The 15,269-nt window shown below is 38.1% G+C and overlaps 1 protein-coding gene across 2 annotated transcripts in view; it reads left to right on the top strand.

Moving 5' to 3' along the window:
- LOC140195354 (tyrosine-protein phosphatase non-receptor type 3-like) overlaps positions 1–14,250 on the top strand; it is a 185,099-nt gene extending 170,849 nt beyond the window's left edge. For both annotated transcript variants that reach the window (XM_072253530.1, XM_072253529.1), the window contains exon 27: positions 7,691–14,250. In XM_072253530.1, coding sequence (XP_072109631.1) covers positions 7,691–7,780 — 90 coding nt within the window. In that variant the 3' untranslated portion in view covers positions 7,781–14,250. The remainder of the gene's footprint in view (positions 1–7,690) is intronic.
- Positions 14,251–15,269: the final 1,019 nt, after the last annotated feature.

Here is a 15,269-nt window from a genome sequence, read left to right as displayed (position 1 = left end):
TTCTTAAAGAGTGGAGTTATATTTGCAATTTTCCTCCCTCTGGCACCATTCCAATATCTAGTGATTCTTGAAATATCCCTACCATGCCTGCACAATATTTTCAGCTACTTCTGTCAGAACTCTGGAATTCAGTCCACCCTGTCTAGGTGACACATCTACCTTATGACCTTTCAGCTTCCCAAGCACCTCCAGTGATACTCTCAAATTTCTGGCATACTGTTGGAAAATGTTATGTTTTGTAACTCTAGAAACTAATTAAAAGAAAAATCACAAGAGCCAGAAATAACTTGTTCCATTCAGACCAGAAGATTTAATCACTGTGGAAGATTTTTTACTCTTGTGGAGTAACATCTTTCCTGATAAGGAGGATCACTGTATTTGGCAGGTGAGAGTTGTGGCTGTGAAACTGTCTCAGGTTCTGTTGACCCCTCTGTGGTGGTTGTAGAAGTTGACTCGGACTGCTGGAATTGTTCTGACAGGACGCCTTTCTTCTGTAACAATCGACTCTTCTTCTCAACTGATAGATGTGTCATCTCTAGATGATATCAGATGCAATCCCTACTGTGTAGGAGGGTCCACTTTTGATCATCTTTGTAGTCCCTCGTCAGACCTGTTTGTCCAGGAGCGAAACAACAAACCTCCTTGTTTGAGGAGCCCTCAATTTTTCACAGCTAGTTGTCCGACATACTCCCTCTGAAATTAGGTTTGAGGGGGTCCAAACGTGAGCACAAGGGACAAACCCAGAATAGCATTGCTGGTTAGTTGTTGGTTGTGGAGTGTGCTGCATTGTGATATGCAAGGAGGAAATTGGCAAGCTTCTGATTCAGTGTCAGTGTAGTGTGTTCTGCTGACTTTGCTAGCAGTGTGTTATTTAGACTCAGAACGAACCCTTCAACCAAGCTATTTGTAGCTGTAATACAGTATATGTTATTCCATTCATTTTCAGGAATGACTGAAACTGTTCCACAACAAACTGTGGTCTATTGTCACTGACTAAGTGTTCTTAGCACATCATCAGTGTGCAAGGCTATAGTGGAGTCTATTGGGAACATGTCTGGCCACTTTGTAGCTGCATCCACTACTAACAAGAAATTTGAGTCCATGAATGGTGCGGTTAAATCTACATGAATTCTGTACGAGTGCAATGCAGGTCACTGCCAAGGACGAAGATGTACTGCTTGTGACATATTCTGGTCATGTGGGCAAGCTGGTCGATCTGTTGACCTATCCCAGGTTCCTGGACAAGGTTTTGAGCTTACATTTTGATCATGCCTGGATGACCAGCATGTAGCTCCTTCAACACTTCAGCTCTCAGCTTGGATGGTACAACAACACTCAATCCCCACATAAGTCAACCTCCACCAAGGGCAAATTTATCCTAGTGCTGGTAAAAATTGGTGAACTGGAATTTTTGCTGCATATTCCAGCCATTTTGGATTGCCATGTTGACCTGAGACAGTGTGGGGTCTTTTCTGGTTTCACTTTGAATCATCTCTGCCGTAATATGGAAACTTTCAATTTGCAACAGGCGGAATACGTCCAGAGGAGTGTCCTCTCTGTTCCAATTTAAGATGGCACTGGTGAAACACAGTAATGACTTGCTGGCAGCAAAGGAAACTACTAACTGATCTATTAATCACTCTTTTTCTGGTAAACGATCACTGCAATCAGTAGCCCGTAACTTCCCTTTCGGAGTTGAGCTTTTGAACTGCTGTGTGACTTGGCATTATTGAGGTGTGAACTGAAGTCTTGGAGGTTGCAGGACAGTTGCAACATGGCATGTATGGGCCAAATTGAGATGGTGGTGCCTGGGCCCAAGAACGAGGAACGAGCCAATGTGTGGCCATTGCTGGAGTGGACAGAGCTGAACCAAAGCGGCAGATTCAAGGAGGTGAGGACCAGGCCCAAGAGTGAAGAACAAGCTAAGGATTGGCTGATTTAAGCACAGGGCCAGATTGAAAAGGTTAGAGTGTCAAGAGACTGGCCAGTGTTCAGCTCACTGTTCTGCGAGGTTTATTTGTCTCTGTGCTGAACTGAAGCTGTGGTCTGCAACTAACGGGCTTCTCTAGCAGCAACAGTGTTGACCGGCTTCCTGGTTGTGAACTCACTGTCATGAACTTCAGTTCTGATTATTACTTGCTTACTTTTATAGTTTGCACATTTTTTTCCTCCACATTTTGAGCCGAGAGGTAATGTTACAGCTATATAAGACCCTGGTCAGACCCTACTTGGACTACTGTGCTCAGTTCTGGTCACCTCACTACAAGAAGGATGTGGAAACCATCGAAAGGGTGCAGAGAAGATTTTCAAGGATGTTGCCTGGATTGGGGAGCATGTCTTATAAGAATAAGTTGAGTGAACTGAACTTGGCTTTTTTTCCTTGGAGCGATGGAAGATGAGAGGTGACCTGATAGAGGTGTATAAGATGATGAGAGGCATTGGTTGTGTGGATAGTCAGAGGCATTTTCCCCAGGGGTGAAATGGCTAACACGAGAGGGCACAGTTTTAAGGTGTTTGGAAGCAGGTACAGAGGAGATTTCAGGGGTAAGTTTTTTACGCAGAGAGTGGTGAGTGTGTAGAATGGGCTGCCAGTGACGGTGGAGAAGGCGAATACTATAGGGTCTTTTAAGAGACTCTTGGATCAGTACATGGAGCTCAGAAAAATAGAGGGCTATGGGTAACCCTAGGTAATTTCTAAGGTTAGTACATGTTTGGCACAGCATTGTGAGCCGAAGGACCTGTATTGTGCTGTAGGCTTTTTTATGTTTCTATTAGGCGTTTGTATTTTTTAATGGGTACAATTGGATTTCTTTGTTTTGTGGCTCCCTGTATGTAAGGACATGAGTCTCAAGCTTGTATATAGTATACTTTGAACTCTTGCAAATTTTTCAGGTATTTCCTTTTCCAAGGTAGCATTTCCTTGATTAGTTGCCCTCTTGAATTCAATCTTGTAATTGTGTCCTCAAAGAAACAGAGCCCATCTCTGCATTCATGCTGCTGCTGTTAGTGGAACACCCTTCTGTGGATTGAAAATGGACACCAGTGGTTGATAATTAGTAATGAGGATAAACTGTCTCCCATAAAAGTACTGGTTGAAATGTTTTACACCACAAACAGACTCAAGGCCTCTCTGTCAATTTGTGCATAATTTTACTCTGCAGCAGTAACGGAGTGTGATGCAAAAGCTATGGGATGTTCACTTCTATCACTCCTAACATGTAACATGACTACACGTATAGCATTAGGTGAGACATCACAGGCAAGATTCACTGGACGATGTGGATCATAATGTGTGTTGGATGTCACCATTTCCGATGCCTTTTGGAAAACCACCTCACACAGCATTGTCTGTTGCCATTTCTTCCTGATCTGCTGTAATGAGTTCAAGGGATGGAGCACAGTAGCAAGGCTTGGCAGGAACCTGTTATAGTAATGGACAAATCCTCAACTCTTGAAATTTCTTAGCAGACTCGCGTAGTTTTTGTGCGTCAGGGGTTGACCACAGTAGGTAATGCTTGGTTTGAAGAACTCACACTTATTGTATTATTCTCTGAGCCTGTAATCTTCTAATCTTTTTAATATCATCTTGAGATTTTCGAGATGTTCCCTTTCATCATCACCTGTAACAATGATGTCATCCAGGTAGCACCTGGTCCATAGCTTTCTGCCAAAGTGCAAATGCAGATGCTTTTCCAAAAATAAGCCTACTATGGTGATAAAGCCCTTCATGAGTGTTTATAGTGTGAAACACATTGGACTCTTCTTCCATCTCTATCTGCAGGCAGGCCTCAGCTAAGTCCGCTTGGCTGAAGTGTTTCCCTCCAGAAAGGTTTGCACAGATATCCTCTATCCTGCGCAGAGGGTATTGATCTACTTTCTCTACTGGGTTGATGGTGACCTTCAAATCATCACACATCCTGATGGGCCTACAGGCATTGCCCATGGGCTCCACTCAACCTTTGAAAAAATTCCTTCATCCTCCATGTGACCTACCTCACTAACTGCTTTATCACGGATTTTATCAGGAACTGGACAGGCTTTGTAAAACTTGGGTATGGCTCTTTCATTTAACACTATTTTACCCTGGATATGTTTGAGTTTTTCAATACCATCCTTGAAACCAACATGTATATACAACAGGGTCTTTTAAAGAGACTCTTAGCAAGATATATAGAGCTTAGAAAAATAGAGGGATATGTGGTAGGTTAAATTCTAGGCAGTTTCTAAAGTAGGCTACATGGTTGGCATAACATTGTGGGCTGAAGGGCCTGTAATGTGCTGGAGATGTCTATGTTCTACCACTGCTGTAGCATTATCCAGTACCTTTCTTAATTCGCTTTCAGTTGACTCTATTACATGGGATATGGCATGCAAATGGTGGATGGATCTCCAATCAAGTTGCCGTTGTCTCAGCCGATTATAGCCCCACAATGCTGACCCACCCATATTTTTTTTTACTACATACAAGCCCAATCTGGCTTGTTAGTAGTTGTATTTCACTGTTAGAAATGTTATCCCACAGGAGTCACCTTTGCTCCAGTATAAGTTCTTAGTTGGACATCTGCAGGCTTCAATTCAGTAACTTCATTTCTTTGAAATGCCATTAAAACTCATTTTGTGGAATGTCTGAAACAGCCAAGCCATTGTCCAATTTAATTTACTTTAATTTGCTGTTCACTTTCGATGTAAGCCATAGTGCTTGTGTTTTGTCAACTTTCACGTTGTAAATTTTGAGGCTACTCGCTATTGTGTCACTCTCATCAATATCAGATTTTTCATCAGCAGTGTGCAGATTAGTGCTTTTTGAAACTGCAGCTTGATTTTTTAACTTTTTCTCTTCCCTCTACTGTCCATTTATTTTTGTCTGCCAAATGTGCTCTTTGTCTATGTCCTACTTTGTTGCATTTTCTGCATTTTTTGTCTTTTACGCTACACTGATCTGGTGTATGTGAGGTCCTGCAACGATAGTAACACAATTTGTTCAGCTAAGCAGGTCTCTGTTTAGGGGTAGCAATTTTGTGCACACTCACTTTCATTCCTGACTGCAACTCAATTATGTCTCTGGCTGCTGTTTCCATTGATATAGCAACTTCAACTGCTCTTTTAAACGTGAGTTTCTCCAGCTGAGTTGTGCTTCAGTTGGGAGCCAATTTTGAATGCTTTTTTGTAACATTCCACAAACCTAACAACGTTTCAGTGCGTCATTAATCCCATGACTGAACTGACAACCTGAGACGACAACTTCAGTTCAGCCACGTAAAAAGAAGTGGACTTTTGATTCTGCTTTTGAAACCTAAGGCATTCTGCATCAGCTTTGGTTTTGTTCTAAATGTTCCTGTATTACATTCACGATATCAACAAAGCTCATTTCAGCAGGTTTTGTTGGAGCAGTTACTCGTCTAAGCAAACTGTGCTTTTGTACCTGTTGCACTTAGTAACACTGGCACATGCTTTTCATTGGCTATTTTGTTTGCTTCAAAATACTGCTCAATACATCCAGCATACATCACCCAATTGTCTTTTGTACAATCGAAAGCATCTGTCTTTCTGATGTAGCCAGCCATTTCTGCTTTTTTATAATGGTTATAATCACCTGGTACTCACAGTTTATGAACCTGTGAATTTGGTACATTTTCTGCCTTTTTTTAAACTGGCCCCTTCTGAAGAAGCACGTGGTGTACGCTTTTTCCCCCTTTTCGAAGAAAAATGTGATGCACTTCAACAGTTAGGTAGTTGTCTCGGGTTTATTTTAAATCTACCATTGTTATGTTTTGTAAATCCAGAAGTTAATCAAAAGAAAAATACTGGAGTTGGGAATAATTTTTCTAGTTTGTTTTACTTAGTGTGGTGCTAATATATGACGTGGTACAGTAATATCATATGCCATTCAAGTACTTCTTACATGTAACCCAAAATGAATTATGTAAACAAAGAATGCTTAATCAAACAATATATTTACAATATTCCTCAAATACTACTGAACATAGCCACAGATCTCCACTCTTAACACTAGCCTAATGTCTCCTAAATCTCCTAAAACTTTGTTCTCCGATGCTCTCCATGCATGGTCTCCCAAAGTACACAAAATACTCGCTCATATTTTCACCCTCATAATTCCTCAGCTAATTATCATACACATCCATGCCAAGCACTTCTGGCTTACAGGGATGATTTTCCTTCAAAAGCAGCCCACCCACAAAGGATGCATATTGGAAGTTGTAGTATCTGTTACTGTGCATTTCTAAGCGGCATATAAAATTACAATTAAAGAATCCCACACCACAAGTACAAGAATGTTTAATATAATCTCTGCAGATGAACTCTATGTCAGCTATATAGAGTTACAAAATTTAAATCATCCATTTTTATTTTGTCCCTTCCAGGTAATGAGGTGGACCAAAGGATCACTAATTACCAGTTTGATCACTGGGTTACGTGACTTCATATATTCAGTCTCCAATATTTTAGTAATGACTTGCAATGGCTTGTAACTTTTTCACATTCACTTTTCCCCACAACTAATAATTGTTGTTGCAGCCATTTTGACCTTTGGAAATCTCTGTGTGCATTGCCATCTTTAGTAGTGATTGCAAAAGTGTCCTGATCACTCATCAGTTTTATTCTGATTTCACCAAGGAAACCTGCACACACAAAACCATCACAGCAAAATATTCAGAAGAAATTGTTACATACTACCAATTGGTTCAAATGCAGTGGTAGTTAAAATTTCTGGGACATTCTGCATAATCGAACAGGATTACAATGTTATTTATTGTTGTTTGATCATTAAACATCCAAACAAGACTGGTTTTGATCTTCCACACGTTGTTATTGGAGGTTGACGTAATTGGCAAAGCTAGTTCACCATTTTAGTGAATAAGCATCAGTCTTTTCCGTGAAGCTACTCAGAATTGCATTAGGTTTTAGGCCTTTATTTTTCCAAAGCACAGGTGCACTGTACTGATGTGTTAACCTCAAGTATATACTCAAACTTTGAAACTGTAATGTCGAAAGGGGTATCAGTTCTTGAATTGAAAACCAAAAATAAAACTACTTGTACTAAAAATATGAAATAAAGCAAAATGCTGGAAAATCCAACAGATCAAGTAGTATTCTTCACAGGAGAGGCAAAAAATAACACTTCAGGTTGAAAAGTCATTAACCTGGAATGGTAACTCTCACTCCATAGAAGCTGTCTTTGCAAAGAAGATATAATCCTGGCCCATATGCTTATAAAACTTTTCTATAGATGTACCTTTTGACTTTTAAATATGCTATTTTTTACCCACCTCAACCACTTCCTCTGGCAAAAATAGTTCACATATTCACCACCCTCTGTGTGAAAAAACTTGTTTCTCAGTATCATTTTAGATTTTTTTCCTCTCAGTTTAAGATCTGTACCCTTTAGACTCCCCTACCATAGGAAAAAAAAATTGACCATTTACCTTATCTAAGTTTCTCAGAACTTGGAAAAGCAACTGAGGTCACTGCACAGCCTCCTTCACTGCAGGGAAATCAGCCCTAACTTATCCAATCTATTCTTATGACTTAAGCCCTCCAATCTTGGAAACGTCCTTATGAATCTTATCCACACCCTCTCGAGATTCATCACATCCTTACTATAGTATGGTGACAATGTGATAATTTATTTAATTTTGCTTTAATCAACACAACATTTAATTTCTTCCAGAGTCAATACAAATTTGTATGTGAAGCCATCCTACGTGTATATGAGGAAGGTTTAATTCGACCATTGGAAGCATGCCACAAAGCAAGTTAGAACTGTTGCTGGAAAATGTGAAAATAGAGTGCAAACATCATTCGATTCTTGGCCCTCTTCAGAAATCTAAGAGGCAACGAACTGGATAATTAAACAGGCCTGGCACTTCATCATGTTTCAATAAGGAATATTTTTGTTTAAAAAAGATGCTATCTTTTAGTAACTTTTTTTTATTCAAAGGAACTCACTGTATCATGAAACTGAAAAGATGACAGCAATTAAGTTTAATCCAAACAGCAATTAGCTCATCTAAAGATTAAAAATAGAGAAAATATTGTATGTCTTGTTAAAGCTGTTAATATTTTCATTTAATCAATCAACAATTATTGATCAGAGCAGTTCTTCACCACCTTGCCTCAGGAATTAACGCTCTTGAATCAAGACTAAGTACTGGAGTCAGGTGGACCCAAACCAAACATTGGTAAGCAGATTATTATCAAATGTAGCTTCGTCAATAATACTTTTCGTCATCTTACCAATCATATGAGTACAGTGATGGGTTGCTAATCAGTTATATTTTATTTGTCTTGCTTTTTGCAAACCAAGCATATTTTGAGCAGGTTTCCATATATTTAAGCAGATGCTAGTGTTGCAACACTACTAAAGATTTTACTAAAGTTGCAGCTAATTTGGCACCCAGTCTTCAACACTGCATCTATGGCATTGTGAGTCCTAGACCCATTGCTATATTCAGTGTCCTTCAGCCATTTATTAATAGTACACAGTATGACTGAATCAAGTTAGTTAAGTACTGGCATTAATGGTTGTGAGGGCCTTTGGAACAATCTGGGACTGAACTTTCATTCAGCAGTTACGGCTAAAGATGGTCCAAGTGCTATAATCCATCATTGTTGAATTTCAGAGATTCTTGGAGCTGTCTCCTCCATTAGTTGCTTTGTTGTCAATTTGTCTACTGTCATTCATTACTCGTCTGCAAATTTTTTATCAGGCCTTTTTTGTATTGATAAACTGAGGAGCAAGCTTGATTTGTAATGAATAACATAACTGTCTCTAACTTTGACCCTTGAAGGTAGCTTTGAATCTCCTCCATAACTCTATCTGAAATTGTCTGGGGTAGCAGTGGTAAAGAGCAATCAGTTGGGTATTGTGAGGTGCAGCCAATTTAATCTGATTTTTCCGTTACTACCCCCACACAGGATATCTAGTGACCATCAAATGAAAATGTTGTCCACTTCTAGCTCTATGAGCTAAACCATTATGGAAGCATCCTTTCCTATCATTATCTACTTGCTGAAATAGTTTGGGGCCTTGGTAATGCTGGAATCCTAATCCCAAAACTTCAGAGATAAGATTATGTAAATCCATGCTTTCTTTGGCAAGTCATTTTCTGAATTCAATGTTCCTCCTACTCTTAATATAAAAATGAATGTGCAGTATGTTGTATCTATAAATTTATATGTCATAATTGTCCTTCATATTAAGAGAATGAACATCAGATTCAGATTTCAGGTTCATATTTATTTATCACATATGCATCAAAACTTAGAATTGCATCATTTGTATTACATTCAAGTCCCATAGGAATGTGGAGCGACACACACAAAATGCTGGAGAAACTCAGCAGGTCAAGCACCATCTATGGAGATGAATAAACAGTTGGCGTTTTGGGCCAAGACCCTTCTTCAGGACTGGAAAGGAAGGGGGAAGATGCCAGAATGAAAAAGTAGGGAAGGGGAAGATGGATAGCTAGAAGGTAAAGGGAGAAGAAGGAAGCTGATAGGAGAGGAGAGTAGACCATAGGAGAAAGAGAAGAAGGAGGGGCACCAAAAGGAAGTGATAGGCAGGTGAGAAGAAGAGGTAAGAGGCCAGAATGGAGAATAGAAGAAGAGGGAAGGGGGAGAGAATTTTTTTACTGAAAGGAAAAACTGATTTTTGAGCCATCGAGTTGGAGGCTACCTAAACGTAGTATAAAGTTTATTAGGAATATGCTGGGGATAGCCCACAGATGTCTCCACACATTCTGCATAACAAGCCCGCATGTCCCTCATATTAAGAAAAAAATCTCATGGAGAAATTGTGAAGGTCATTCATTCTTCAATGTAGTTGCTCATTATACATCAAGCTTGCATTGTATGACCGTGTCTCAACTCTTAATGTTTGTGATCCAAAAAATATGCAGTCAGCATATCACAATCATGCTTCAATGTCTGGTTATGATCTTTAGATTTCAATCTAAAAGAATTATAGGAAAGATGTCAACAAGATAGAGAGAATACAGAGAAGATTTACTAGAACATTACTTGGGTTTCATCACCTAAGTTACAGAGAAAGGTTGAACAAGTTGGGTCTTTATTCTTTGGAGCATAAAAGGTTGAGGGGGGACTTGATAGAGGTATTTAAAATTATGAGGGGAATAGATAGAGTTGACGTGGATAGGCTTTTTCCATTGAGAGTAGGGGAGATTCAAACAAGAGGACATGAGTTGAGAGTTAAAGGGCAAAAGTTTAGGGGTAACATGAGGGGGAACTTCTTTACTCAGAGAGTGGTAGCTGTGTGGAACAAGCTTCCAGCAGAAGTGGTTGAGGTTCAGGTTCAATGTTGTCATTTAAAGTAAAACTGGATAGCTATATGGACAGGAAAGGAATGGAGGGTTATGGGCTGAGTGCTGGTCGGTGGGACTAGGTGAGAGTAAGCGTTTAACACGGACCAGAAGGACCAAGGTGACCTGTTTCCGTGCTGTAATTGTTATATGGTTATATAATTAAAATAATTTTTATTTGTTTAAAATAACACTAGTCAAACACTGATTAAAATAATACTGAATAACCTATGTAAATTTTCTTAAATACCTAAGCTGCAATTTATTTTGAAAATCATTTGACAGTATCCACTGTGATGAAATATCATAATCACAAGTAAATGTAAGTATACTGTGGTATTAAGATGCCATTATTTAATACAATGGAATAACGGAGGCATTTTTGTTCACTGATACTAACTTTTAAACTGATTGAAATTGGTCAAAACTTGAGAATAGCAAATATGCAATGTCATAATCTATTTAATAATGATGCATTGGAGAAAATGAACATGTATGTCTCTTGTACCTGAACATTCTTGGACTCTAGTGAATGTTGACTGTTGTGCCTGGTTTAAGACCATAAGGCATGGGAACAGAATTGTGCTATTCAACCTATCAACTTTTCTCCACCTTTTGATCATGACTGATTAATTTTCCTGTCAACCCCATTGTCCTGCCTTCTGCCCACAAACTTTAACACCCTTACTAATCAAGAACCTATCAACCTCTGCTTTAAATTTACCCTGTGACTTGGCCTCCACAGCCATCTGTGGCAATGAATTCCACTGATTCACCACTTGTCACTAAAGAAATTCCTCCACATCTCTGTTCTAAAGGGGTGTCCTTCAATTCTGAGGCTGTACCCTCTTGTACCAAGATTCTGCTGCTGAATCCTTGTTCACATAAATAAGAACAATGTTGATAGAGGAAGCTACATTGCTTTCATGCTAAACCAGAAGTCAATTAAAGCTAGTGAAAAAAGTGAAGTTCAAAGTGCCCAATCACATAACAGTTTCATGAGCTGATTAACTTCATTTGATGGCAGGTTCATCACATGAAGATGACAGAGAAATTAGGTGAACACCTGATCCAGACCAGACATATCAAGGAAATATCCAAAGCTCTCTGATATTTGTAGAACGGCAATCATGATCAGTGTTTCAGGTTTAATCCCATAGGACTTTGGGAGGAGGACTGAAAGAGGTCAGATAACTAAGATTTTCAAAATCCTTTGATAGAGTCACCAAGCATGCAGCCAAGAATGTGTTTTTGTCCTGCTCTCTCCCCCTCTCTGATGCCCTCTTTGGCCCCCCCAACTCAATTCATAGTAGAATAATAACCATCAAATCAATGAAAGACCATACCAACTTGGGTTTTAAACCAGTGGGCAAAACACTAAAGTATCCCAAGGGATTTTTTGTCTTCGTGCATCCCAATAAGAACATTGAACAATTCTTGGCCATTTTGTAATTTGGAAGAAAACAAACAAACGAGTAAATGTTGCATGCTTTAACTAAGAAATGTGCATTGTCTTTCAGTGCTGGAGACTGAAAAGAAAATGCCTCTGCTTGATAGAGGCATTCTTCTAATGTGTCTTCTAGATTTGCAACAATTGCTTCCACTCTTTACCGATCTCTTCCTTTTTTAAGAATGTTTGTTTTTTGGCTGTGTTTTCTCCTGATAAAATTCTGGCCATGTCAATAGCACCATTCATTGCACCTGTACATACACATGCATATGACAATGAACTTGACTTTGACTTTCAAAAGAAAATAAGTCTAACATTTCTCTAAGTGAAAGCTTCTTGCATGGAACAATAGAATAATTCATTCCAAGTGTCATTATGTGGTAGTAACCAAGATATTGAAAAAACTAGAAAAAATCACAGATGCTTAAAATCAGAAATAAAACCAAATCAGACAGCATCTATGAAAAAGGAAATAGTTAATATTTCAAGTAAAAGATCCTTCGGCTGATGGAAGTCCCTTCAACCTTAAGCGTTAATACTGCATATGGATATAAATTTCCTAATTTCACTTGTGTACACCTGGCTCTGATTTTTAGATAACGCTGCAAGTTTATTGCACTTCCCAACCAGCAGGGATAATTTTTACTATCCTGTTTATTACTTTTACCATCTTATAAACCCTGTTCAGTACAAAGCATGACAGTTTTATGATGCAAAACATATCAGTGGAAAACAGGTTTAACACACTTTTATTAGATGCCTGTGGTACAATTGTGAGCCTTGTTTAAGGGTAATTGCTTTTATGCAGGGTTCTGGGGGGTTGGGAAATACACCTGTGTAAGGTGGTGAGAAATACCATTCCAGAAGATAAGTGCCTTTTTTTTTTTTGGCATGCCTTGTGGATAAGGAGAAGCAGATATGCTTGCCACAGCCCCTCAGCATAGGCTTTGGCTTTGCATCATGTTTAGATATGATCTTTAATAAGTTTTGTCTATTCCACATCTGATCTTAATCAGTTTTGTCTATTCCACATCTGATCTTAATCAGTTTTGTCTATGCCACATCAAATAAAAGCTATCCCTCTCCCTCTTCCCACCCTCTCACTCGCCCCACTCAATCCATAGTAGAATAATAATCATAATAGAATCAATGAAAGACCGCATCAACTTGGGCATTAAACCGGTAGGCAAAAGAAAACAAACTCTGCCAATACAAAAAGTACCAATACTTTGTAGATAGTTCCTAAGCTCTGAGTAGTGACAGCATCTGCATTTCACATTAATTGTGGAAATAAATTACAACTATTATTTATAAAATCTATACTTTCTCCCCTATCTGAAACTAAATTGAATAAAATAAATCAATGCATTTTATAGATTATATTACATGCATTACGATATTATTAATTTGGAATAATAGGCCCAGTACCTTGTAAAATGTACTGCTTATTCTCAGTTATTCAAGATACTATTCTTATATAAGATAGACTGGAAATCAAATGCACTGAAATGTCTGCCAGAACAGTTTTTTTTTAATTAAGGTTAATATTAAGACTAATGATTATTAATATAGCACTGGTCACTTACCATATCTTGAAATTTAGTTGAATGTATCAAGCATCAAGGTAATTCTTCGAGCTACTTGTGTCTAAAATCTTATGGACACATACTTGTGAATTTGGTCAATGACCATGCATCATCCTCCTCTATTTATTTTTGTTTTGTTTGTTGTATGTCTAATTCTGAGAGATGGAATTTACTATTGGTATCTTCATTTCAGATTCAACAATGATCTGGAGTTAAAAATTATGCTGTAGAATCCTTTATGTAACATTGAACAGTACTATAAACACTTTATTGCTTAAACTGTATGTGACTAGTCAATTTGTTCTTTAATATTTAAGAATGGTCAATTTGCCATTTTGACTTTTCATAATGTAACATTTTTATTGATATGTATGTATGACAAAATAACCTGCTTTTTTTTTCTTTCCTTCCTTATCATGGCAAATACTGTCTTTTGGTTGTTGCGTTATGGTGACAACTAAGATTCAGAATGCTACTCAGTTTCTGAGAGTGCATTGGTGATGCACGTATTTTTGTAACACAATGATTCATTCAAGTTCAGTATGATTATCTGCCATTGTGAGAATTAAGTAATTAAATTGTGATTGTGAATAATTTTTAAATCTGAACTAATATCTTAAAACACTGAACAATCATTAAATTCTAACCTGGTGTTCATATTTTCTACATTTAAATTATTGAGATAGGGATGTACCTAAATGAATGTAATAAAGCAAAAGATCTGTTTTATTTTTGTAGCTCTATTCAAAATTAATAATAGTCATAATATTACTTGTCTAAAGTTGTTGGGAAATGTGCTTCAGCATGATCAGATTTTAAGTCTCATATTTTTGGTTGACTTATGTCAGTATGCTGTAAGAAAATAGTGTTTAATTGGTACAATAAAGTTTTGCTTATTCCTAAATACAGTGTGCCTTTTGAGGAATGTATTGAAACACATTAACACTTCTGCTGAAGCTACAGGACAATGTTAAAAAAGGAAGAGTTAAAAGAAAAATAATGACAAATGTTCAATATAAGTAGCATAGGTATAATTGTGGCAGAAATAAGCATCTTTGACTGAAGAGTTCATGTTTAAAGAAAATAAGATATTTGTTGTTACTGACAAAAAATTGTTTACTTTCCAGACACTCCAAATTCAAATTTTGTATGTTTACAGACCATATTAATCTCAATATTCTGCAATCTGCATTTTTCATGGTACCGCACTTTAATGGTAAATTGGTAAATATGTGAACAGCGATGCAGTGTTTTACAATGGTTCAGCACTAATTTCCTGCTTTCATACTCTATGCTCTATGCCAGGTCCACTCTTATCACATCAAAAATGGCCTTACCCAATTAATTCTGTTTTTACCTCTTACTGCTCTGTAGCTACCCTGAACCTTAAGATGTTATGATCACTCTTTCCTAAATATTCCCCTCCTGAAACTTGGCAGACTTAATCTATTCTATTCCCAGAAGCAGATCTAGCAATGCCTCCTTCCTGTTAGTTCAAAAATCCAATGTAGAAAATTATCTTGGACTTGACCATGCAGGACACCACATACATGTTGACATTTTTACCTGATTACACTAATCTGTGCCATGGTAGCATAGCGGTTAATGCCATGCTATTACAACTCAAGGCGGCAAACTTTGTGTTCAATTCTGGCATCCTCTACAAGTGTTTGAAATTTACCAACCCATCATTAACGACATAGCTTTCACAGGAATTTTGTGATTCACAGAAACTTGTAAGTAGTAGTGACGTAGCTCACTAAGGGGATAGACAACACTCCAGTGCATCATAGGCCAGCCTATCTGGGAGTTTCCTGACTCTTTGAGACCTCCATATCCCATCTTCGGCTCCTCCAGCTTCAACCACCACTTGTGACCCTTTCTGTCTACTAG

The sequence above is a fragment of the Mobula birostris genome, chromosome 3 (assembly GCF_030028105.1).
Source record: "Mobula birostris isolate sMobBir1 chromosome 3, sMobBir1.hap1, whole genome shotgun sequence".
In the NCBI taxonomy this organism is placed as follows: Eukaryota; Metazoa; Chordata; class Chondrichthyes; order Myliobatiformes; family Myliobatidae; genus Mobula; species Mobula birostris.
Note: the sequence above shows the minus strand (reverse complement) of the source record. Positions and strands in the feature narration are given on the sequence as shown.